General features: G+C 41.0%; 2 protein-coding genes across 3 annotated transcripts in view; one reads left to right on the top strand and one right to left on the bottom strand.

Moving 5' to 3' along the window:
- DNAI4 (dynein axonemal intermediate chain 4) overlaps positions 1–7,117 on the bottom strand; it is a 42,137-nt gene extending 35,020 nt beyond the window's left edge. The window contains exons 1-2 of the mRNA XM_063427215.1: positions 7,032–7,117; positions 3,852–4,029 (exon numbers count right to left, since the gene is read on the bottom strand). Of these exons, the coding sequence (XP_063283285.1) occupies positions 3,852–4,029; positions 7,032–7,033 (180 nt within the window). The 5' untranslated portion in view covers positions 7,034–7,117. The remainder of the gene's footprint in view (positions 1–3,851; positions 4,030–7,031) is intronic.
- Positions 7,118–7,323: 206 nt separating this feature from the next.
- Positions 7,324–27,440, top strand: part of MIER1 (MIER1 transcriptional regulator) — a 32,807-nt gene continuing 12,690 nt past the window's right edge. The window contains exons 1-8 of one of the 2 annotated variants that reach the window (XM_063427895.1): positions 7,324–7,419; positions 17,182–17,206; positions 18,155–18,300; positions 19,839–20,033; positions 22,351–22,483; positions 23,558–23,622; positions 25,464–25,536; positions 26,150–26,301. In XM_063427895.1, the coding sequence (XP_063283965.1) occupies positions 7,411–7,419; positions 17,182–17,206; positions 18,155–18,300; positions 19,839–20,033; positions 22,351–22,483; positions 23,558–23,622; positions 25,464–25,536; positions 26,150–26,301 (798 nt within the window). In that variant the 5' untranslated portion in view covers positions 7,324–7,410. The remainder of the gene's footprint in view (positions 7,420–17,181; positions 17,207–18,154; positions 18,301–19,838; positions 20,034–22,350; positions 22,484–23,557; positions 23,623–25,463; positions 25,537–26,149; positions 26,302–27,440) is intronic. The other variant, XM_063427893.1, reaches the window with a different exon arrangement.

The following is a 27,440-nucleotide window of genomic DNA, read 5'->3' on the forward strand; positions in this document are numbered from 1 at the left end:
ATCTGTGTGTATCTGTTTATCTATGTCTGTGTATCTGTAGGTCTTTGTATATGTGTGTATCTGTATGTCTGTGCATGTGTGTGTGTCAGTCTATGTATCTATATGCCTGTGCATGTGTATCAGTCTGTGTATCTGTATGCCTGTGTGTCAGTGTGTGTCTCTTTAGGTCTGTGTATCTGTGTCTATGTCATTGTATGCATCTGTATGTCTGTGTATGTCAGTGTTTGTATCTATGTCTGTGTATCTGCCAGGGCCGGTCCGTCCATAGGTCCCAGTAGGACCATGGCTCCAGATGGCACTTTGACAGGGGCAGTATTTTGCCACCCTGTCAAGGTGCCGGAAAAGCCCAGTCTTCCCCGATCAGCTGGTCTGGAAGGTCATTGAAACCCCCCCCCCCCCAAAAAAAAACAGGCATCTGGAGAGGGAGGCTGATCTGGGGCTGGCTGGGTCCTCTGGGTTATGACATGTTTCCCAATGAAGTTCCGGCACTCTAAAATTACTAGTTCTGCGTGCCGGAGGTTCAGTGGGAAATTTACTTACTTACTGGGAGCGGCAGAATTCCCCTTTGTGTCTGGCTATGTGTGCTGTAACAACCACATAGCCAGCACAGCCGGCGGGACATGCAGGAGTCGGACTGCGCAAGCAACGGTAAAGACAAGAGGACCGGAGCTGCAAGAAGTCAATTCAGATTCCGCTTCAGCTAGGATACACTGCACTGGGGATACTGAAAGGGTAAGTAAAAATTAGCTTCAATGCAGACAGTGTGCTGCACATAGAAATTCCAATCCCAACACACACAGACACGTTACATCCCCAGAACATACACACAGACACACTACATCCCCAGCACACAACCGATCTCCAGCACATACACCACTTCCCTAGCACACACACTACATCCCCAGCATACACACACAGACACGCTACATCTACACAGACATGCTACATCCCAAGCAGATACACTACATCTCTAGCACACACAGACATACTAAATCCCCAGCACACAAAGACACACTACATCCCCAGCACACACAGACACACTACATCCCCAGCACACACAGACACACTACATCCTCAGACTAATGGCATACATGACAAATTAAAGGACCACTATAGTGTCAGGAAAACAAACTCGTTTTCCTGGCACTGGAGGGTTTTTAGGTCCCCCCCCACCCACCCTCGGGGTCCTACTCCCGCTGGGCTAAGGGGGAGGAAGGGGTTTAGTCACTTACCTTTCTCCAGCTCCGGGCTCCCTCGCCACTGGGGAAATCTCCTCCCTCTTCTGACGTCAGTGCTGAATGCGCGGTAAGAGCCGTGTGCACATTAAATCAGTCCATAGGAAAGCATTTCTCAATGCTTTCCTATGGACGTCAGCATCTTCTCACTGTGATTTTCACAGTGAGAAGTGCGGATGTGCCTCTAGCGGATTTCAATGAGACAGCCACTTGAGGCTGGATTAACCCTAATGTAAACATAACAGTTTCTCTGAAACTTCTATGTTTACAGCTGCAGGGTTAACCCTAGATGGACCTGGCACCCAGACCACTTCATTGAGCTGAAGTGGTCTGGGTGCCTATAGTGGTCCTTTAACTTACTCCTCTTTGGTTTGTTATTGATTGACGCATATTGTACTTAGCTAATATTTTAATACCATTGCAGAAGCATATGTGTTGTGACGTTTAATGTAGTGTGCATTGATCTAAATATGTTACTGGAATGTATTTATCTAATCATGATATATTTCATTTTGGTTTTAATTATCATAATACAACATAATGAATGTGGGCAAAATGTCTTGGGCCGGCATGGTATCTGTGTAAGTCATTGTATCTGTACGTGTGTGAGTATCTATGAGTCTGTATCTGTATGTGTGTCTGCATGTCTGTATGTTTCAGTATGTGTATTCTAGACTGTACACACACCCCATTACATGTTGCTCCCCACACTGTTAAGCACACATACAGCTCCCCACACTGTCTACATACAGAATACTACACACTCTGCTAGACACACTACAAGGACCCTGTAGTTTTAACAGTGTGATGTAAATTGTGACCGTATCACAAAGAGAATAGAGAAACAGCTAGTACACAGAAAGTAAAAGAGAGACCAGGTTTACGTATACCTGACCTTAGAGTGGCCAGGTGTAATTTGTGCCAAAGGGCACCAAGCTGATGACAGACACTTGGGCTATTTTAGCCCAACAGTGCTATCAGTTTGTGATTTGCTTTACTGGTTATAGACTTTGGCTTGTATCTGTCACGATACTTACCTGTTAGATACTATCAAACCACTCCCTTCACGGGCCACGTGGGCTGAATGCACCATTCGGTCACGCGGACTGTCTCCTCACAGACATGTGTAGGCGAATGCTAAGATACTTACCCATTCGACATTGTCGAACTGCTCTTCCGCTCAGTTCGTGGAGGCTGAATGCACCGCACAGCTGCGCACTTTTTATTTTGCATAGAAATTTAGACACGACCCACTCGAATGGTCCGTTTTTATAAATAATGGATTTTTGAAATGTCACATCCGGTCTTAAAGAGTCCACGTCACATAGATGACCACCATCTTGTATTTTTGGGAGTAGCAGATATGGCGTGGGTCAATCAGTAGTGAAGGAAGTCTATATAATTGCTTGTTTAGGCCATTTTCAGTGCCCTATTGTGGTTTCTACCAAGGTACCCACATAGTGCGTCCAATTAGTCTTTCTTGCATTTCTGATATTGACCTCGATTTGTTTATTGACTTTGTGCACTTCTGGAATCTGACCTGGCTTGCTTATTCGTATATATCTGTATTTCTATAATGCTGACTATGCCTATTTTTCACTTTGTCTCTATCTATATATAGAACGTGAACTCCATTCTAAGGCCTGGTAATACGTTTGTTATTGACCCTCCATTTGTGGGTTTCGCATATCCTGTAAATTAGGGTATTCACCCTGTGACAGTATCTTGACTATCCTGATTTTCTCCAATCCTGGACTTGGCTTGCTTACTTGTTCTGTGATTATGCTACATTACTTTGCCCTTGTTTTGTTTTGTTTTCTCAACAATTCTGTATCTATTTAATATGTTAAGCCGGGCCACATCTAAGGACAAGTAAGACATACTACTTCTTAAAACAACAACACAACAAAATAAATCACCCTTTTTGCACAAGTGTTTTGTGACTTAAATAAAAATAAACTTAACTTATTGACGAATAGCTTCTCAGGGTAACCTTCCCAGCTGGTGATCACAATAGCAAAATGTATATAGGAAAAAAATAGGGATACAGCTGTATAATGAGATATGAGCTTTAAGATTGCCTTAAAGGTACCTCCCCTGATGGAGATGGGTGGCTATGTTGACTTCTTGTCACTGATGCTTCCAATTCAGGAACTGAGTGAAGTCAGGAATCCAGTTAGGTAAAAAAAAAATATTTTTATTGTGCCAAAGAGACAAATGGTCTAAATAATATTATAAATAGATCATAGAGCCCAGGTCCTACGCATTGCGTTCACATATGAACTTCATCAGGGACCTCAACTAATATAAAACAAATGTGATAAAATATCAGCATACAATAAAAGCCAACGTTATCTGATTGCCATTTTGGAATGCAGAAGGATTTCCCCCTGTTTGTGGCACAATTGAAAATTATTTCAAACTGTTTAAAATGGCTTTTACAGCAGCAGCACACCAATAACTCCCTAGCACTACTTTTGCAGATGGAAAACAGCCGCTACTCACTAACACTAGCGAGAGGCATGGTAACAGGCAGGGCTGGTTGCTAGAAAGTAGAGACAAGTTTGTAAAGGACCCTTAGTAAATTACACCTCATTGTTTCAATTGAAAACTGACCTGAATAGCTTGCTTGCTGTTTACAAAAGAGTTTTTATCCATAATCTTGCTGTCAGCATTCAGACTGATGCTCTTCCTACTGCCCATCATGCTACGGTTTAGAACGCTGTAGTTCATTCGGCTTTGGGTCCCAAATCCAGATATGCTCTTGTTTCCACGCATTCCTCCTTTAAACGGCCTGCAGGCAAAATACAGGGAGTGCAGAATTATTAGGCAAATGAGTATTTTGACCACATCATCCTCTTTATGCATGTTGTCTTACTCCAAGCTGTATAGGCTTGAAAGCCTACTACCAATTAAGCATATTAGGTGATGTGCATCTCTGTAATGAGAAGGGGTGTGGTCTAATGACATCAACACCCTATATCAGGTGTGCATAATTATTAGGCAACTTCCTTTCCTTTGGCAAAATGGGTCAAAAGAAGGACTTGACAGGCTCAGAAAAGTCAAAAATAGTGAGATATCTTGCAGAGGGATGCAGCACTCTTAAAATTGCAAAGCTTCTGAAGCGTGATCATCGAAAAATCAAGCGTTTCATTCAAAATAGTCAACAGGGTCGCAAGAAGCGTGTGGAGAAACCAAGGCGCAAAATAACTGTCCATGAACTGAGAAAAGTCAAGCGTGCAGCTGCCAAGATGCCACGTGCCACCAGTTTGGCCATATTTCAGAGCTGCAACATCACTGGAGTGCCCAAAAGCACAAGGTGTGCAATACTCAGAGACATGGCCAAGGTAAGAAAGGCTGAAAGACGACCACCACTGAACAAGACACACAAGCTGAAACGTCAAGACTGGGCCAAGAAATATCTCAAGACTGATTTTTCTAAGGTTTTATGGACTGATGAAATGAGAGTGAGTCTTGATGGGCCAGATGGATGGATTGGTAAAGGGCAGAGAGCTCCAGTCCGACTCAGACGCCAGCAAGGTGGAGGTGGAGTACTGGTTTGGGCTGGTATCATCAAAGATGAGCTTGTGGGGCCTTTTCGGGTTGAGGATGGAGTCAAGCTCAACTCCCAGTCCTACTGCCAGTTTCTGGAAGACACCTTCTTCAAGCAGTGGTACAGGAAGAAGTCTGCATCCTTCAAGAAAAACATGATTTTCATGCAGGACAATGCTCCATCACACGCGTCCAAGTACTCCACAGCGTGGCTGGCAAGAAAGGGTATAAAAGAAGAAAATCTAATGACATGGCCTCCTTGTTCACCTGATCTGAACCCCATTGAGAACCTGTGGTCCATCATCAAATGTGAGATTTACAAGGAGGGAAAACAGTACACCTCTCTGAACAGTGTCTGGGAGGCTGTGGTTGCTGCTGCACGCAATGTTGATGGTGAACAGATCAAAACACTGACAGAATCCATGGATGGCAGGCTTTTGAGTGTCCTTGCAAAGAAAGGTGGCTATATTGGTCACTGATTTGTTTTTGTTATGTTTTTGAATGTCAGAAATGTATATTTGTGAATGTTGAGATGTTATATTGGTTTCACTGGTAAAAATAAATAATTGAAATGGGTATATATTTGTTTTTTGTTAAGTTGCCTAATAATTATGCACAGTAATAGTCACCTGCACACACAGATATCCCCCTAAAATAGCTATAACTAAAAACAAACTAAAAACTACTTCCAAAAATATTCAGCTTTGATATTAATGAGTTTTTTGGGTTCATTGAGAACATGGTTGTTGTTCAATAATAAAATTAATCCTCAAAAATACAACTTGCCTAATAATTCTGCACTCCCTGTACATCAGTTATTAATATGTATAAATTGACACTAACAGGAAAATAACTGTAAAGGCCAATTTGTAAAGTAACTGCTGTTGATAGTTAATACTATATTCAATTTCATATCCTATTCCTGAATTGCCTAGGATTTACAATATTGAATTTCCTACTAGATATATTACATTTGTAAATGCATAAATATAGCATACATTTTGCTCACCCCAGGCAAGGAGCTGTGAGTGATGGGAGTTGGAGATGTAAATGAGTATGATGTTTTGTGAAATAAGAGCACAAATCAGAGAGGATTCTGCCAGTGAGAATGATGAAGGTGGGTCATGTCGCAATGGGAGCACTGTCAGGGTGTATAGTGTTAGTTTACTGGGAGATAGAGCACAACACCATTAGAGCACTGTGTCTGAGCATTATGAGAGTTGGAGCACTAGCAGTTAGGACACGGTGTCGTAGCATGATGAGAGTTGGATTACAAAGCAAGAAGAGCACTGTGTCTGAGCATTATGAGAGTTGGAGCACTAGCAGTTAGGACACTGTATCTGAGCATTATGAGAGTAAAGAGCAAAGCAATTAGAGCACGGTGTCTGAGCATGATGAGAGTTGGAGCACTAGCAGTTAGAGCACGGTGTCTGAGCATGATGAGAGTTGGAGCACTAGCAGTTAAGGCGTGATGTCTCAGGATAATATGAGTAAGGGCACTGTCTGAGCATGATGAGAGTTGGAGCACTAGCATTTAGAGCACGGTGTCTGAGCGAGAGGAGCACTAGCATTTAGAGCACGGTGTCTGAGCATGATGAGGGTTGGAGCACTAGCATTTAGAGCACGGTGTCTGAGCATGATGAGAGTTGGAGCACTAGCATTTAGAGCACGGTGTCTGAGCATGATGAGAGTTGGAGCACTAGCATTTAGCGCACGGTGTCTGAGCATGATGAGAGTTGGAGCACTAGCAGTTAGAGCACGGTGTCTGAGCGAGAGGAGCACTAGCATTTAGAGCACGGTGTCTGAGCATGATGAGAGTTGGAACACTAGCAGTTAAGGCGTGATGTCTCAGGATAATATGAGTAAGGGCACTGTCTGAGCATGATCAGAGTTGGAGCACTAGCAGTTAGAGCTCGGTGTCTGAGCATGATGAGCGTTGGAAGAATAGCAGTTAAAGCACGGTGTCTGAGCATGATGAGAGTTGGAGCACTAGCATTTAGAGCACGGTGTCTGAGCATGATGAGAGTTGGAGCACTAGCATTTAGAGCACGGTGTCTGAGCATGATGAGAGTTGGAGCACTAGCAGGACACTGTGTCTGCGTATGATAGAAGTTGGAGCACTAGCAGTTAAGGCGTGATGTCTCAGAATAATATGAGTAAGGGCACTGTCTGAGCATGATGATAATTGGAGCGCAAAGCAACAAGAGAACTATGTCTGAGCATGATGGGAGTTGGAGCACTTACATTGTGCGTTTGGGGTTCGAAGCTTCACCTTCTGGCTGGAATAGATACAACGTGTGTCAGGAGAGTCCTGGGTAAACTATTCCATGTATCTATGGTAACGGATAGCCCCACCCCTTCCAACACAGCAGGTCCTGCCCCCATACTGCTTCCTCATTGCCTGGTTTGCCGCCCACATTAATCCCCTCTCGGCCTGTTTTCCTATAACCTGAAACCACGCCCCTTACAAACCCCGCCTCCTCAGATTGGAGCAGACTCCGCCTTTCTGAACAGTGTCCTCCTGTTCTGTGATTGGTTGATTCGCCTGGCGCTCAGCTCAGCCGCTTCCGCCTCCATCCGGGCATTTCGCTGACCCGCGATGTGACCCGTCAGTTCGGCAAACATGGCGGAGGTAAGGAGGAAACTCACCTAACCCTTTCCTTCCGGGCATCACCATCTTCCGGGGTCCATCTATGTGAGCCCGGAGCCACCTCTCCCGCGCTGTAACCAGCCGGGCCCCCTGCTCACCCCGCCAAGGGCCCCTTCCCGCCCAACTCACTTGTTGCTCAGTCCCGCGCTCCTAAACTTTCCGAAACCCTCCTTAACCAGCGCAGGCCCCCCAGGAACCCGTCACCACCAGCTATAAATATACTGAGCACTACTCTGCGCTCACTGCCCCCTCATCCTCTCACTCACTCACTGTCCCCTCATCCTCTCTCACACTCACTGTCCCCTCATCCTCTCTCACACTCACTGTCCCCTCATCCTCTCTCACACTCACTGTCCCCTCATCCTCTCTCTCACTCACTGTCCCCTCATCCTCTCACTCACTCACTGTCCCCTCATCCTCTCTCACACTCACTGTCCCCTCATCCTCTCACTCACTCACTGTCCCCTCATCCTCTCTCTCACTCACTGTCCCCTCATCCTCTCTCTCACTCACTGTCCCCTCATCCTCTCACTCACTCACTGTCCCCTCATCCTCTCTCTCACTCACTGTCCCCTCATCCTCTCTCTCACTCACTGTCCCCTCATCCTCTCACTCACTCACTGTCCCCTCATCCTCTCACTCACTCACTGTCCCCTCATCCTCTCACTCACTCACTGTCCCCTCATCCTCTCACTCACTCACTGTCCCCTCATCCTCTCACTCACTCACTGTCCCCTCATCCTCTCACTCACTCACTGTCCCCTCATCCTCTCACTCACTCACTGTCCCCTCATCCTCTCACTCACTCACTGTCCCCTCATCCTCTCACTCACTCACTGTCCCCTCATCCTCTCTCACTCACTGTCCCCTCATCCTCTCTCTCACTCACTGTCCCCTCATCCTCTCACTCACTCACTGCCCCCTCATCCTCTCTCTCACTCACTGCCCCCTCATCCTCTCTCTCACTCACTGTCCCCTCATCCTCTCTCTCACTCACTGTCCCCTCATCCTCTCACTCACTCACTGTCCCCTCATCCTCTCACTCACTCACTGTCCCCTCATCCTCTCACTCACTCACTGTCCCCTCATCCTCTCACTCACTCACTGTCCCCTCATCCTCTCACTCACTCACTGTCCCCTCATCCTCTCACTCACTCACTGTCCCCTCATCCTCTCACTCACTCACTGTCCCCTCATCCTCTCACTCACTCACTGTCCCCTCATCCTCTCACTCACTCACTGTCCCCTCATCCTCTCACTCACTCACTGTCCCCTCATCCTCTCACTCACTCACTGTCCCCTCATCCTCTCTCTCACTCACTGCCCCCTCATCCTCTCACTCACTCACTGCCCCCTCATCCACTCACTCACTGCCCCCTCATCCTCTCACTCACTCACTGCCCCCTCATCCTCTCACTCACTCACTGCCCCCTCATCCTCTCACTCACTCACTGCCCCCTCATCCTCTCACTCACTCACCGCCCCCTCATCCTCTCACTCTCACTCACTCACTGCCCCCTCATCCTCTCACTCTCACTCACTCACTGCCCCCTCATCCTCTCTCTCTCACTCACTCACTGCCCCCTCATCCTCTCTCTCACTCACTGCCCCCTCATCCTCTCTCTCTCACTCACTCACTCACTGCCCCCTCATCCTCTCTCACTCACTCACTCACTGCCCCCTCATCCTCTCTCTCTCTCTCACTCACTCACTGCCCCCTCATCCTCTCTCTCTCTCTCACTCACTGCCCCCTCATCCTCTCTCTCTCACTCACTCACTGCCCCCTCATCCTCTCTCTCTCACTCACTCACTGCCCCCTCATCCTCTCTCTCTCTCACTCACTCACTGCCCCCTCATCCTCTCTCTCTCTCACTCACTCACTGCCCCCTCATCCTCTCTCTCACTCACTCACTGCCCCCTCATCCTCTCTCTCTCTCACTCACTCACTGCCCCCTCATCCTCTCTCTCTCTCACTCACTCACTGCCCCCTCATCCTCTCTCTCTCTCTCACTCACTCACTGCCCCCTCATCCTCTCTCTCTCTCTCACTCACTCACTGCCCCCTCATCCTCTCTCTCTCTCTCACTCACTGCCCCCTCATCCTCTCTCTCTCACTCACTCACTGCCCCCTCATCCTCTCTCACTCACTCACTCACTGCCCCCTCATCCTCTCTCACTCACTCACTCACTGCCCCCTCATCCTCTCTCACTCACTCACTGCCCCCTCATCCTCTCTCTCTCACTCACTCACTGCCCCCTCTCTCTCTCACTCACTCACTGCCCCCTCTCTCTGCCCCCTCACCCACTGCCCCCTCTCTCTGCCCCCTCACCCTCTCTCACTGCCCCTCTCGCTCACTGAGTGCACTCACTGCCCCCCAACCTTCTCGCTCACTGCCCCCTCACCCTTTGCGCTCACTGCCCCTTCTCTCACTGAGCGCACTCACTGCCCTCCTTCTCTCTCTCACTGTCATCCCCCCCCCCACTCGCTGCATCCCCCACTTTTTCATTCACTGAGCGAACTTACTATTCCTACCCTAGTTCACCCCAGTTGTGAACAGGTTGATGTCAGCTGTAGTCCAAGTGGATATTGATAGTTTTAGTACTGTGGATGAAGGGGCAGCAGTAGCAAAGATACTACTTCAATTTAGTTTTTTTGGCTCACCATGTAATATAGCGATCTTACGTTTTTGGTGTTGTAAACTTTACCTTTATTATATTTTCCTGTATACACTTATGTTTTTGAATGTCATGCTAAATTTTGTTTATCTATTTAGTGATATCTGTAAAGCTCTTTAGAACTAGAACACAAATATATCAATCATTATTGGTGAGAATCATAATGTTGGTGTTACAATTACTATTGACCTACCATAAGACGAATTTGCATCAAATTATTAAAACTCTTATTTTCTCTTCTGATATCTTGATTGTGATTGAATTACAGTTTGAAAGCTAAACCTTTGCAACATTTGGCATTCTGTGATTACAGATTTAATAGTAGCCATAGAATCCAAAACCAACATATAATTGTGGGCCATTTCACTAATGGCATTTTTGCACTTTTCATTTGACCATTTTACTATCAACTCGTTTTTCACAGACCAAATGTGTCCCACTATTGTAAAGAATCCATGCTTGTTTTTTGCTACTGTTATCAAGTACAATGATACTCCACATATATACATTTGCCAGGATTTTGAGAACTGTAGGATTAAATAACAGACACATCCTTATTTTGATATCCCTCTTTGCTTGCTAACCTAGTATGGATGTGATGGTTGAGTTACACTATGTATGTCACATTACTGAGTAGGGTGAAACATTTGTGCTGTTTCTATCCCTATGCTTGATTCTACTTTAAAGGGATTTCCTCTGCTTATGTCATAATGTGCATCAGTAGAGGGATCTCTTAGCTTATGCAGAGTTATTCATTAAACACCGGATTTTGCCTGAACGGAGAAAATCCTGTGAAAATTACTGAATTCCACCCGCATTGGTAATTTAGAAAATTTACTAAAGACAAATGCGGTTAGGATATAGAAACATAGAATGTGATGGCATTTAAGAACCATTCAGCCCTTCTAGTGTGAACAATTCTATAACATTTGTTCAGGTGGGTTCCCGGGTGATCAATAGTATCCGAACAAGTTGACTTCTCCAGAATTGAAGATTTATCAACGACCAAGTAGTGACCGAAGATAAAGCGAATGTATCTACAAGGATGCACGTTTGAAGATTATCACTCACTTGCTTTGTGCAAGTGAAGTGTTCGTTTGAAGAACTATTTGCCCACTAGCAGCATTCACAGCAAATATTTAAAAAAAGTTTGTTGGTGCGATTGAAAAGCATGGGGCTGCTTGCCAGTGCTAGCTATTGCTAGCCAGCCACCAAAACAAAATCCTATGGGGGTGAATAAGGCCCTGACATTACTAGAAGGGGGGGGTTGTAAAACTCTATGCCCCTACCTGCCATCTGCAGGTGGGATCTTGTCTACTAAACATTAAAAACTACCCAGTTGCTAGAAAAGTCCCTGTGAAATAAGGGGGCAAAACAATCCAGAAACTGAAAAATAAATTCTAACTATTGGAATTATTCTTTCTTCTCTTCTTCAGCCTCAAGGTGAAATAAAAATCTATAATTGCCACTAAAACTAACTAAAATGAAAAATTGACTATTGCAGAAGAAGAAAAAAACTTGCCAGAAATAATTAAAACCGTGCCACAATAAAAACAAGTCATCTTCACATATAGATAGCTTGCCACAGAATGTGCACTCATAGCAACAAAAGCACTTTTATAGACGTTCCCACATTGACAACTATCACAAAGTCTGGGAATAAATTTACCATGCTTTGCAAACTAAGACCATTCTGGTTGGCTAGTAAATCAACCAATCATATCTGACAGCCAAGTCTGGAGAGGAGTGTGCACAGTGTTCTTTATAAATAATATTCCACAAACAAAACCTCCAGTTAGTTGCTTTTGTGATTTAGTATTTATTTTAAAAGGAACACGCTAAAGCTGCCATAGAGAAGCATTGGGCACCTGTGATGTGCTCCGCCAACTGGATTTTTTCCCCCCCATAGAGAAGCATTAAAGAAGCACTATAGAGTCAGGAACACAAACCTATATTTCTGACCCTATAGTGCTAAAACCACCATCTAGCCCCCCTGGGACCCTATTTGACTCCATAAATATAGTAACATCTTACTTATATTCAAGCCTGAAGCTGCTGGCTATGCCCCTCTCTGCCTCAGACCTGCAAGCTGTCTGCTGACATCAGAAGTGTTGTTCTGAGCCAATTACAATGCTAACCCATAGGATTGGCTGAGACTGTGAAAGAGGCAGATCAGGGGAAGAGCCAACACAAGTCAAAAACAGCCCTGGCCAATCAGCAGCTCCTCATAGAGATGCATTGAATCAATGCATCTCTGAGGAAAGTTCAGTGTCTGCATGCAGAGGATGGAGACACTGATATGTTGTAATGCATACTAGGTAAGACTGCTTAAGGAAGCACCTCTAGCAGCCATCTGAGTGGCCAGTGAAGTTATCACTAGGCTGTAATGTAAACACTGCATTTTCTCTGACAAGGAGGAGAGTCCCCAGCACCGAGGGAGCACGGTGCTGGAGAAAGGTGAGTGTTTAACCCCCTTCAGCCCTGCCAAAGGGGGGCCATGAGAGTGGGGGGGACCTATGGCACTATAGTGGTCCTTTAAGCGTTGTCCTTTAAGCGTTGCAGATTTGTTACTGTTCTAGAATATGCAATATAACTTCTATCATTTGCTTTTTTCCTACTAAGATAAGTTAGAATTTACTTTTAGTTTCCATTTCAGATTCTCAAACACTGAGCAATGCAGATTGGAAATTTCAGCTCAGTTTCAAATATTTCTCATGAAATGAAAGTCCTTCCGCTATCATTTTTGTCACTGCATCAGTCTGATTTTTTATATATATATATATATATAATTATTATTATTTTTTTTTTTCAAACTCCCACTACTACTGGGCGGCAGCAATGACTATAGTACACATCAACCCCAATACAATTGCGCACTATTCCAAATACCAATTCACATTTAAAAGTGTAAGCTTACTAACAATCCACCTTGCTGCCCTCAGCTTTAAAGGGACACTATAGTCACCTGAACAACTTTAGCTTAATGAAGCAGTTTTGGTGTATAAAACATGCCCCTGCAGCCTCACTGCTCAATCCTCTGCCATTTAGGAGTTAAATCCCTTTGTTTATGAACCCTAGTCACACCTCCCTGCATGTGACTTGCACAGCCTTCCATAAACACTTCCTGTAAAGAGAGCCCTATTTAGGCTTTCTTTATTGCAAGTTATGTTTAATTAAGATTTTCTTAGCCCCTGCTATGTTAATAGCTTGCTAGACCCTGCAAGAGCCTCCTGTATGTGATTAAAGTTTAATTTCGAGATTGAGATACAGTTATTTAAGGTAAATTACATCTGTTTGAAAGTGAAACCAGTTTTTTTTCATGCAGGCTCTGTCAATCATAGCCAGGGGAGGTGTGGCTAGGGCTGCATAAACAGAAACAAAGTGATTTAACTCCTAAATGACAGTGAATTGAGCAGTGAAATTGCAGGGGAATGATCTATACACTAAAACTGCTTTATTTAGCTAAAGTAATTTAGGGGACTATAGTGTTCCTTTAAGGTAAAATCTCTGAGACAGAGAGGGGTCATTTTTCTACACACTTATTAACCCTTATTAGGAACAGATAGTGAGGGTGGCAGCATAGTAACATGGCTAGTGTAATACAATAGCTAATACTAGTGTACAAAAGTCAATATTTCCCTGACAAATGTTAATAGATTAATGGAAAAATAAAAGTCAAATATTCTGGGGAGAATAAAAATTTCTGTACAACACAACTAGTAACTTTTTCGTTACAAAGTGTCCTTTATTGCAGTAGCTACAGAATAACCCTTTCTAATTAAGAAAACATTACGTTATTTAGGGAGAAGGTGTCTGTTTATTATCAAATTGATATTGTTTGTTTTTAAAGACAAGACTACAATCTCGCCCTAAATTTAAAAACCAATAGGGAAAATATAAGTCTCTCAGTCCCAAAAGGGAAATGTTATATTCACCCTGGGTTGAACCAGGTGTAGTCACTATTAAACGCATAATTGGATATAATACATAATATTGCTAGATATCACTATTACTTCTGTTTTGTAACATGTGTGTGGGTATTATGCTTTGTTTTTATTTCCTGGCTACAATACTACTGTGAGGTTGTAGGTGAAAGGAGGAATTGGGACTTCCATTATCTATTTAATTATATCTAATTTCTATCCCTTTTGGATAACTGGTACATACATCCAATGAATTTGTAAAGATGAATACAAATTGTTATGTGGGGGGAAAGGCATGTTTTTATTTCATAGAAGACGTTTGCTCCATTGGGTCTCAAAAGGACATTGGAACAGGAGATCAATACTCCCTATATATTACTGATATTGCTTCCATTTTGAGCTTTTTTTTTTTTTTAATGGAGTTTGTCTTCCCTGGGGTCTGGAAAAAAAAATAGTTTAACATTGGTCAGTCTATGAATTTGTTCATCATTAAACTTTTTAAGAAATGTGAGTGTGCAGCGGTTTAAAGGGACACTACAGGTGTCATTTACTTAATACATCAGATTTTGTATATAGATCATACCCCTGCACTTTCACTGCTCAATTCTGTCATTTAGAAGTTAAATCACTCCAGAGTTAACGTTACAAAAAAATATATAGTCTACACTATAATTTTACAGAGGTTAAAAATTAATTATTTGGGTATAATGGTAATCAGGTATACCAATAGATTAATGAAAGTTCATTTTATGAAAACTTTAAAAAAGACAAATCTGACTAAAGAAATGGAAGAAAAATATTTTAAGTTGGTTGGGGAAAATAAATGTGCTAAAAACGTATATCTTCCCACTACAGACTTTTCTTTTTTTTTTTTAAATGATCTCATTAAAAATACCAGATAGCTGGTTAGCTATGACCCAAGAACGCTTTCGCTATTTCGTCAGAAGGGGTAAGAAACCCTGCATTGGAAGGGGGGTCGGGGGTCTAAGCAATGGAACGAACAAGGGGCAGTGAATTTCTTTTATATATAGGACGTTGCTATTAGGCTAACGCTGTATACTATCTACAGTTGTTGACCAAAGAAAAATGGAAAAGAGAGGGATGATTTAAAATAGAGGATTTTATGGATAAGGGGGACATTGTCAGAGCTATATGGCAAGGAGAAAAACTATTTAAAAGAAAATAAGATTCATACACACATTTTCACAATATGGGCTGAAATAATTAATAAATTCAAGATAAAACCAAAAATGTTAGTTTCACAGAGTTAGAGTTTAAAAATTAAGTGGAATAAAGGAAGTATAAACACTAGATCTCTCTTTACGGGAAGTGTTTTGGAGAGTTGTGTATGTCACATGCAGGGAGTTGCGACTAGAGTTGCATAGACAAAATGATTTAACTCCTAAATGGCAGAATATTGAGCAGTGAGACTGCAGGAAAGGAATCAACCAAATATAGGTCTTTGGCCGATATATTTATCTGATATTCTGCATTTTGGCAATCATTGGTATCGGCTTCAGCTCCTCTCTCCAATTCTTGCAAGCACCCAGCGGCATCAAAGCGTTGACACAGTTTACCATGGCGAAGCTCCGGGCAACATACCAGGCTTTCGAGAGTTGGAGAGAGGAGCTGCCTGAAACTGAACAATGCGTGAACTTGGTCTCAGCCACCCCTAATTCAAAGTGAAACCCCCTGGCAGCCTGCACAAAGCCACTAGATCACCATGGAGTGTAATGGTGGTCACAAGTAAAAGACAGGGAGGGTGGAATCAATTTCTTTTTTTTTTTTTAATTAAAATTATGCAATAATTTTATATAAAATTATATAAAAAAAACAAAACCTTTTTTATCCCAGAGAATGGATTAGCCACAGAATCCTGCCACACATATACATGTGTATATACACACAAATATTTAAGAAAACAATAAAAAAATTTACTGGGATAAATAAAGATTTATATAAAACATTTTTTAAATAAACATGTTCAGTTAATGGCAGATTTGAGTAGAAATTGTTTCTTTTTAAAAAAATAAAATGTAAAAGAACAAAATAGTGGTACCAATTATCAGCATTGGCTCTTTAAAAAATTGCATTTGTCAATCCCTACTGCAGGAGCATGATCTATACACCAAATCTGCTACATTAAGCTAAAGTTGTTCTGATGCCTATAGCGTCCCTTTAAAGGGACACTATAGTCACCAAAACAACTTTAGCTTAATGAAGCAGTTTTGGTGTATAGATCATGCCCTTGCAGTCTACCTGCTCAATTATCTGCCATTTAGGAGTTAAATAATTTTGTTTCTGCAGCCAAAGTCACACCTCCCTGCATGTATCTTGTACAGTCTTCCTAAACACTTCCTGTAAAAAGTCATCTAATGTTTACACTTCCTTTATTGCAAATTCAGTTTAATTTAGTATTTATCTCCTGCTCTCTTAATAGCTTGCTAGACCCTGCAGGAGCCTACTGTGTGTCAATAAAGCTCAATATACAGAGCAGGAGATTAAAACAAATGTTTTTGCATACAAGCCGTGTCGGCCACAGCCAGGGGAGGTGTGGCTATGGATGCATAAACAGAAACAAAGTGATTTATCTCCTAAATGGCAGAGAATTGAGCACTGAGGCTGCAGGGACATGTTCTTTGAATGAAAACTGCTTCATTAAGCTAACATTGTTTTGGTGACTTTAGTGTCCCTTTAAGATATTCATTCATAATAAAACCTTGTGATTTAGTGAGGGAATTAATTTATTGCCTACTTAAAACATCTAGGATAATATAGAAAGGGAAGGCAAGCTAGAAATGTTTATAATTGAAAGCACCAGGAGCTGGGCAAATGGGAGAGAGATGGAGAATTAAAATTCCAGACATGTTCAAAACTTCACTAAACAGGTAATTGCAATCATTTTGGAAATTTGAATTTACAAAATTTAAACTGCATTTCACGATTGGGTAAATAAACTCCTTTTTCCAATACAGTAACTTTCTTCTGTTTTTCTACCATATGTTAAATGTAGAAAAGCTTGTTCTAGTTACTACAAGCATTTATTTGTTTTAAATAGAAAACATGTTTTTAGGTAAGTTTGCTACTTACTTTAGTTTTTGATTTTGTCTCTGTAATGTCTAAAATATTGTTTTCTCTCTCGGCAGCCTTCGCTTGGGACTGCAAGCCCAGGTAACTTCCTTCCTTCATCTATCTTGGTTTATTTGTTTAATTTTATAATTACATGTTTCCAGCACATAATGTGTAAAAGGAGAAACTACTATGAAACACATTTGGCTTACATAATGCAGAGAACCGACTGCCTGTTCTAAAAAAAAAAAAAAAAAGTGGCACAAAAACGACCCCCTATTTCAGGGTCTAAATCAGCTTTACAACGCTCCCCAGCTTTAGAAATACATATCATTATTTCAAAAGCTGGCATGTTCTTTTAAGCAGCAATTCCTTTATTTTTGTGTGGTATAATCTTCAAGAATGACAAACTATACACTGCTTTATCAAGCGTCAATTGCTTATATGTGGATGGAATGTTCATCAGATCCATAGGGGTGCGCAGCCTATTGCATTAGGGTGTGCACCCTAAAGCACAAACACATGCCGCGCGCGTGTGTGTGTGTGTGTATGTGTATATATATATATATATATATATATATATATATATATATATATATATACACACACACACAATTTTATACATACACTGCTGTGTAAGGGTGCTGTTAGTGTGCTGTGTGTTTTCCCGGGATAGCGCCGGCTCTGCATGAGCCGACAGGGGAAATCCTGTGATCCCCCTGCCGGTCTCAATCCATAGGTGTGCCGCGGGGATTACGGTGTGCCCAGGCACATCTTGCACACCCTGTGCGCACGCCTATGATCAGATCTCTTTACTAATTCATGAATTGTGTAAATCTGGCCAGGGAATTTTAATATTTCAGGCCAAGATAGGTAAACTAGCATAATTGTCTGCATTTTGCCTAAAATTAGCAATTCCTTGTAAGTTCTTTGTTTAGTGAAAACACACTTGGGTTTTAAAGGCCATACACTGCATTGCATCTCTATGGAGTTGAACTGTTGCCAATTGGAAGTCAACCTGTCATATTTATTTATGTTTATCTAATTCAGGAGGCTCGGCTACATCAGATGACCATGAGTTTGATCCATCAGCTGATATGTTGGTTCATGAATTTGATGACGAAAGAACTTTGGAGGAGGAAGAGTTGATGGAGGGGGAAGTTAATTTTACAACTGAAATTGAACACCTTGAAAGGGTAAATAACAGCAAGAATATCATAAATGTGCATTTTTATTGCTGCTCATTTGTGAGTTTGTACCTCACCAAATTTTATAGCTTGAATTTATGTATGTAAAAAGTGTTGTGGGTGCGGTTTAAGGAAGTTATGCTGTTTATGCATTTCATCTGACCAAAGTCCATCTCTCAAAAAATGTATTAAACGAAAAATTGACTGACGAACACACATTGTCAGGGTTATTCACTGAACTCCAAATTGTAGCAAAATGAAATCAGAGTGGTAAAATGTAGGCTTAAATTGTAATGTTGGGTGAGTAATGCTATTAGTGTTGTTGTTTTGTTTTTGTGCTATTCAGCTATTTGAAGCCTAATTAAACAAATTGTGAAGGTGAAAAGAAATTAGTGCTTTTTAAAACGTCATTTCCACAGAAGAGTTTTCTTCACGTGTTAAGAGCAAGCCATTTACAAGCTGATTGACAATTGGGGTCCCAAATTCCCTCTCTTGCCTGGCTCCTGCTTTGTCTTATGCAATGTTAATTTAGTTGACTAACAATTAGTCATAGTTTTCGGCAAAACCATGTTTCAGTCCCGAAAACAATACTAAAGATTAATGATGTTTTAGTCAGGAGTAAAACTAAATTAGCATTTGAAGCAAAAATTAAGATTTTTTTTTTTTTAAATCAGGTGGGAATGCAAATGTAAAATATTTATTAAAAAAATAAAAAAAAACCTGTGAATGGCATTTTACAGCCACTGAATATAGAATTCCCCCTCCACCCCCCTCAAAAAAGCCAAAAAACTAAAAAACTGTTCTCTGTTAAAAGGACATACATCCCTTGTTGGACACAAGATAAACTTTCTCAATGACCCTGATCTTGTGGCTAATGCACAAGTTACAAACTGAACCATAACCTAGACAATGTGCGCAAGATCTACTTATCGGTGAGCATTCCATTAGAGCAGTTTAGACTGCTGATTTAACAATCTTTTTGTACTTGAATGGTTTTTCTTGAGTTAGAAATTTAGGCTGGATGTTACTAAACTAAGATCCCTAACTACTCTTAGATGTATACCACCAGCCAGGCCTTATATTGTTCCGGAAGGTCTTGTCTTGCTTTGTGAAACGGCTTTAATAGACACTTATATTTCTTGGCAGACATCTTTTAAACCATATTAGTTTTAATATACTGTTTTGTTTTCTAGGGCGTATATGTTAAATGTTTTTCTTTAATACCAAGGGTCACTATAACCACTGCATAAATACTGCTGTAATTGTTATGATACCAGCATGCTCTCGTTGCTGCCTTCCCAGTCATAGAATACCTCTCAAATACAGACAATTCCAAATACTAATACAGAAGTGTAACTTTCACATTGTGTCATATCTTTCGAGAATGATTTGAAACATACTCAGGACCCCTTTAAAACCATATTGCACATGCTTCTTTCTTTAGAGACTTTCATATTTAGAATTTTGCCTGGCTACATTTTTGTGATCTAATAATAATCTTGCTTTGCAATAGTTTGAGTTTTGGATTTTCTTTTCAATGTGCTCAGGAAAGCGAAATGCCAATCCATGAACTATTACGATTGTATGGCTATGGTAGCACTGTCCCTCTGCCAGGAGAAGAGGAAGATGATGATGATGATGACGAAGAGGAGGAGGAGGAAGAAGAAGAAGAAGAGGAGGAGGAGGAGGAGGAAGAAGAAGAAGAGAATGACAGGAACAGTGCCTGCAGTGTGGAAAACAAGGTACCAGTTGCTGCTGCTCCTTACTGGTTCTCATTTCTTTTTATTCCGCCTATTTATTTTACATTTAGATAACACTCAATGCACGTGTAAGATTATCAAAAATGGCTGGCTAAAAATCTTGCTTAGTTCATTGCGTATCAAAATTGTTAGATTAATAGCTATCCAATTAACTTGTTTAGTAAATATAAATTCACTTGCTATTAAAGGACCACTCTAGTGCCAGGAAAACATACTCGTTTTCCTGGCACTATAGTGCCTTGAGGGTGCCCCCACCCTCAGGGACCCCCTCACGCACCGCCTCTGGAAAGGGGAAAAGGGTTAAAACTTTCCTTTTTCCAGCGGTGGGCGGGGAGCTCTCCTCCTCCGATCCTCCTCTTCTCCTCCCCGTCGGTTGAATGCGCATGCGCGGCAAGAGCTGCGCGCGCATTCAGCCGGTCACATAGGAAAGCATTCATAATGCTTTCCTATGGACGCTTGCGTGCTCTCACTGTGATTTTCACAGTGAGAATCACGCAAGCGCCTCTAGCGGCTGTCAGTGAGACAGCCACTAGAGGAAATAGGGGAAGGCTTAACCCATTCACAAACATAGCAGTTTCTCTGAAACTGCTATGTTTATGAAAAAATGGGTTAACCCTAGAAGGACCTGGCACCCAGACCACTTCATTAAGCTGAAGTGGTCTGGGTGCCTAGAGTGGTCCTTTAATGTTAATCTGATAACTGACAATTTTGGCTTCTGTGCCATTATAAAAAATAAACTTAAACTTAAAGGGACACTCCTAAAGCACTTTCGCTTTGAATAAAGAGAAAATCTTTAATTTTTCTCCATTATTTACTGAAAGTGCAGATTGCAATAGAAATTGGAACATTTATAAATAAACCTTGTTGCAGTCACTTGCTGTCAGTCAACTAGTCCTGTTAGTTCCTGGTTTGGTTAGCTCAGTGGAGATAAACTAAAGAGGCAGCAATTGTCCAGAGCCACCTGCCTTGCAAAGACTGCATTGGAAAGTCTGTGATTGGACAGACACAGTAAGTCTGGGCATGGTTAGAAGGGGGGCGCTTGCAAGAGCTGCAGACAAAAGAACTGCAGCTTTTTCGAGTTGTTTTTAGATATCCCCACAATTAAAAATGTATAACTAAATGCATGCATGTGTTCATTTGTGGTATATCTACTAAACTTGGCAATTGCCAGCTTCTTGAGTTTAGCTCTACTGAGCTAAACAAACCAGGAAGTAGCAGGATGTGTTGTCTGCTTGAAAGCCAGGAGGTGTAACAAGGTTAATTTATAAAATTGTAAATTTTTGTAAAATGGAGGCGGGAATGACTCAATCTTCCCAGAAAGCACCTCAGCAAGCAAAAGTACTCAGGTTTCCAGAATGTCAATTTTTAAGGATTTTTCTTTTCCATATGCTGCTTATTTTTCCTTTACATGCATATTCAAGATTAAGAAGTTAACCTCCTGATTCAGTTCAGTCTTAACACAGCCTTCTTGTTGTATTAGTAGGATATAACTGGCATATTAAAATGAGATTGACTTGTTAGTCTTAGGCTGAGAGTGGTTTTTAGTATAGTTTTTTTTACCTGCTCCATATCTGAGCTTCTATTTCAGGAGAAGTCTGTCACCTCTATAGAATAAAGTATGGCAGATGCAGGAGATTGCGATTTGGTTGAGGTTGCTTAGCTGTCACTCAGCCAATGAGCAATGTCCTGCATGGCCTGCTTTGCTCTATAAAGCAATCCAGATTATCTTGCAGGAAAGACTGAATTCAGCTGTTTGACCCAGGAAATTTGTCAAACTATACTGAAGCAGTTTTACTTGCTGTGAGATGGCACCATGACTAGAGCAGGCTTCCCAAAACTCCGGCCCTCCAGATGTTGCTGAACTACAACTCCCATGATTCTATGAATGCGATAGGCTGAGAATCATGGGAGTTGTAGTACAGCAACATCTGGAGGGCCGGAGTTTGGGGAAGCCTGCTGTAGAATTTATTTATTTATTGTTTGGGTGTCTGATGTGTGATCAATGCATTGGCATATATATATTTTTAAATATTCTGATAGCGAAGAAATACAATATTCTAAATGGCACATGTTGCTAAACATTTTATGGCCAACACATTTCCTGACCATTTGTCATTCTTGATTCTCTTGATTCCCTCCACTATGTCCTGTCAAATAGTGGCTGCAACGTCGGCATCAGATCATTTGAGTGCTGGTATTGTGTTGGTTTCCCTGATTATGGCTGGTACACAGTGATGGAGCACTGAAAGGGTTTACATTTTGTTAGAGCATGTACCATATTGGTGTATTCTTTTTTTAGGATGAGACCATTAAAGATTCCTCTGGACCGGAAGATGAAACTCAATCATGTAACGATGACACAGTGCCGTCTGCTACATGTCGGCATGTACAAGAGGCAATCAGGCCACGGAGGTGCAAGTATTTTGATGCAAGTATGTTGCTGGTTTTCATTAAATGTCTTTATTTGTCTGCTTGTCTAAACTCTTAAATAAGATGGGGATTAGTAAAGCAATGATCAATTTTTCCTCCGTCTTAATAAAGCAAAAAAGCAATCTTGATTGTCGGTGTATATGCAAATCTTGTCAGCCTTGGATACCGTTGTACAAGATATTATCATACAGGGCAGTATTCATTTTATTTTCACTGTGTGTTTTCTGTTTACTCTACAAATTTACATTATATTCACCCTGCCAGTGTGTGTGTAAGCCAGAAATAACGGTTTTATTCTTTATATTTAATCACACACAATCCTCCTAAACTCAACATTAATCTCACATTGATTTTATTTTGTGTTATGAACAGGCCTGTCAATTTAAATTCATAAAGTACATGCTTACTGAATTAGCTGTGGGTTACATTGTTGGTACTATATAAATACCATATTGGCCTGGGGCTCCCCTTTGTCATTTTAGGCCTTGTGTCGATTTTTTGGGGACAAACAAAAATGGTACATATGATTTTTGTTTTGGTTTTTCATCCTGAAAGTGTTCTCCATTAATGGGACACTCTAAACAATATAACAGCTGTAATAAGCTTTAATTCCATCCCCTAATTTCCTTTCAGTGCCTGTTCTCTCTAGTCTAGCCCATCTGCTGATGCATTATTCACCTGAATTTGGACAGTAGTGATGGGCTGACTGGTTGTATGGCTTTGGTTCGATAATGTGGACATTGCACTTCTACATTAACAGCATAAAAAATGGGTTTAAGGGATGAACCTGATGGTCTTTAGTCAACCTAGATTACTATGTAACATTATCTAAATGGCAGGAGAGTTGTCCAATCTGTCCCACCCTCTCACCTTATAACTACCAAAATGATTGGATGGGGAAGGTTGGGGGACAAACAACCACTTCTACATTTCTACTGGTTATGCTGTTTTGAGAGTCATGAGGTGTAATCTGCGATTGGGTGACAGGTAATCATATTAAAGTTGTACATGTTAGATTTACTTTGTTTTCAAAATATTAGTATTTTGCTTCAATTATTTTCTGAATATTTCCACAGATAATGAAATAGAAGAAGAATCAGAGGATGATGAGGATTATGTTCCTTCAGAAGACTGGAAAAAGGTACCTGTTGGAAATTTCTATGTGTATGTTGGTCTGCGACCTGTAATCTCCCCTACCAAGTGATCAAGATGACTCCAGAGGGTGTCAAGGCAGGGTGCACTGGCCATTCTTATGAGTTACCCATGTGTTTGAGTTGACCCTCAAGAGAGAAGGCTTGTGGTGCTACAGGGCACTCCACTATTCCTATAATACTCCTCTCCCTGTCTCGTGAGTCTGAAGAAATGCACTTCTTATGGGGATACATTTTTCACAAGTGCCTGAATGGGGTTAGGGATAGGACCACTCTTCTACTTATTGTATATTTTCTGTTATGAGGGATTTACCACATCTTGTTCAGTGTATCGTTTCCTCAGTATTCAGTATTTCTCTATACGGGGTATTTGACATTGTATATTGTTATAACTGTGTGCTTCTCTGCCATAGCTTATTGGAGAATTTGTTGTGGCTCGTTGGTATATATTTAAGTTATTTTATGCTGTTCCCTCCCCTGGTTAGTCCCTTAAACCCTTTCCCTGTCATCACTGCAGAGCAGTGTTTGGAGGGGGTCCAAATTAAGAATGGACATCTTCTTGCATTTCCTTTTCTAAGACTTCCGCATGAATGACCCTATATTGTGGTCTCCAATCTTTTTGATACTCCTACGTAAGGCTTTTGTGTAAGGGCCTCCCTCCACATTGGCTGACAATACTCTTCCTCCCTAAATCCCTTTCACATCAACATTTGTTTCATTTGCCATGTACTGCCAAGGGACAATGCACTCTGATGCCGGTGTACTTGGAGTCTGCCCAGTTTTTTTTAAATTTATTTTTTTCTTCTTTACATGAAAATGGAGAGTATTCACTCTTGCTTTAAAGAACTGAATAGCTAACCCCTCCTTTTCAACAAATTATAGGAACAACATTTTGATTTTTAAAAAGTTTCATAATTTTTCTCAGCCAAGTACTGAAACATATCACAAAATTTACCTCTAAAATGTGCATGAAAAATATCAGAAGATTTCCCACATTTAGCTTACATGTCTGGGAGAACTCTCTAAATCTCAACCTAGTCCTTTTATCAAAACTCTCATAACTTTTGTCACACTAGGAGGAATAGTCCTATCCCACACACTTATTTCAGCTATTTTAGGTACATTTGTCATATAGTATATAATGTGTGCTCTGTTTCTCTGGCTGTCCTGATTTTACATATTCCTCTCTTTAGATGGTAAAATAATCATACAAGTTAAAATGCTGTGAAGTGCAGCAAATCGGATCTATTTTGCTTCACTTTTCCATCATAATATACTTCACAGTCTGCCTTGCTCCGTATATGTAAGTGGCTAACGATTTTGAACGGAAGCAAAGCAAACGTTTCATTTCCATTACATTACATTATTCAAAGCAAACGTTTAATTACCAATAAGTGCTTTAAAATATTTGTTGAAGAGCCTAGAGTTAGCCATTATTTCCCAAATTGTGAGTTGAACTCTGGTAACTTTACTTGTACCACCTCACCTGTTTAATAAAATGCCTTCCAGACCGTCAACATCCCAACATTTCTATATACAGTACAGGAGAGTATATATTAGGCTCTCACAGAATTCTCTCGAGTGTTCTAGCCTGAATAAACAAGGTAAACCAGAACACTCGGCATTGTTTAGAAAGATAGCAGGATTTGGGGTGGAATTGTGTACGACGGACCTTTTTGTGTAAAACAGAAATGCTGGGTATCACAAAGGCACGCAGTCTGGCATTTCTATTTTTCTAAATATGAGGGGTTGTGTACATACTGTGTAGTTAATGAGTTGTATTATAGAACAGTGCAACACAGTAACTTAATGTACATTTCCATTTTCACAGGAAATAATGGTTGGTTCCATGTTCCAGGCAGAGATTCCAGTTGGCATCTGCAAGTACAAGGAAACTGAAAAAGGTGAATGGTAGCACTATGTGGACTTTTCCTTGTACTGAAGGCTTTGAGTCTCCAGATCTAATTTGACTGGTCTCCACTAGTCAGTGACACAATCACAGCTTTGCTAGTATAGCAGACAAGATGGCCACCTCCAAGGGCCTCAATAAAACTACATTTTGCAATCTTACTGTGTACATATTCCATAAGCTTCCTTAACAAAATCTAAAATCTGGTCACCATAAACTGTTGCGTATTAAAAGTGGTTTCAGGGAAAGTTAGTTTGTTTTTGTTTTGTTCACATTTTATTTACAAGTACACAAGACTTTAATGCGTCATGAAAAGATGAGGTCCTCGGTGAGCACACAGGCTATCCCTGGCTATATGTAAATGAACGAAGTAATCTGGGCTAAGAGTGTATAACTGTACGTTCTCTGAATATTATTCCATGCATCCGTGTGCTAGTGAGAGGCCCAGCTGTGGTTATGGTACAAGATCCTAAAAATCTCTCTTATGGAATTTGCTTTGAGTACCTCTTCACTAGCTGTGGATTTTGTTTTAATTTTTAATTTCTCTTATGGAAATGCCAATTACTTTTTTAAAGGGTTATATGTATATTTATATTTTTATTTTGTAGTGTATGAAAATGATGACCAGTTATTGTGGAACCCAGATTTTATAGTGGAAACAAGAGTTCTAGATTTTCTAAGTGAAGCGTCCAGAAGGACTGGTGAAGAGAAGGGAATAGATGCAATTCCAGAGGGATCACATATAAAAGATAACGAACAGGTACAGACCGTTCATTTTCCTCGGTTGTGTTGTCTACATTTGGGCATAGTGATGGGTATACATTATCAGGTTAGCAAATTTGAGATCGCTGAGTGGTCAGTATTTCTTTACTCACGTGCATATTCCTAAATCTATTCAAATGGCTGAAATTTAAAGGTAAGCACAGACAAGTTATTTGTTTAAAACAACATCCCTTTTGGCATTTAAAGTTTAATTTCACCAAACTGATAAAATACTTATTTCCTAAACTCCACCAAACTACAAAAGTCTTGTCTCGATAAGGACAAATGCTAGGCATCTTTAACGTGTGCTAAAATCAGGCTTATTTAATATACAAAGCAGTCTGAAGCATTGTACTGTGGCTTCTAGAATGCAGCGCCTGTACTTTGAGCCTCAAAAACTAGAACTTAAATGAATCTGAAGACAAGAAAGGAGAAATTCAAGATGGAGCAAGTCTATCTCGAAAAAAACTCCCAATGGGTTACAGAGATATCAGAAGGGCATGAACCCCATATATGTTAAACGAAAAAAGACTAAAGTGAAGTCGGGTGTTCCATTCAAGTTGGAAAAGAAATGGACCCCTGTTTCACTGAAAGATATATCTCTATAGAAATTGAATAAATGTACGGTATAACCTTTATTTGGCCGCTTACGGACAACACACAAAAAAAATATATACAGTGAAGTGATAGTGACACACTCGTGAAAATACAAGTGAATTAAAAGCTGAGTAAATGCAATATGGATATTGTCCACAGGTATTGGGAATGGCAGTGATATCTAGATTGTAGTTAGAGTATAGAGTACAATATATAGTACAATATAAATTTAGATCAGATGTCACATACACCAAATTCCTCTAGAGTTAAATATCCACAGTCTGTAAGACTTAACAAGTATTACGGCTAGAAAAGGTGGGATTGCACCGTTAGGCTGAGGTGAATTGTGTATCAATACTATTGTTCGTTACAATCAAAAGTAGTACATAGGAGACTGTTTGGTCACTGAAGACCGTGATAGCAGCCCCTATGTATATATTCATATACACAACCACACAGACTAGGTCAGTGAATACTGTCTAATATCCAAAGTTCTCCTTGTAATAGTATACACTAGACGGGAGATACATTTGGTAGTGG

This window comes from Pelobates fuscus, chromosome 7 (assembly GCF_036172605.1).
Source record: "Pelobates fuscus isolate aPelFus1 chromosome 7, aPelFus1.pri, whole genome shotgun sequence".
Taxonomy (NCBI): Eukaryota; Metazoa; Chordata; class Amphibia; order Anura; family Pelobatidae; genus Pelobates; species Pelobates fuscus.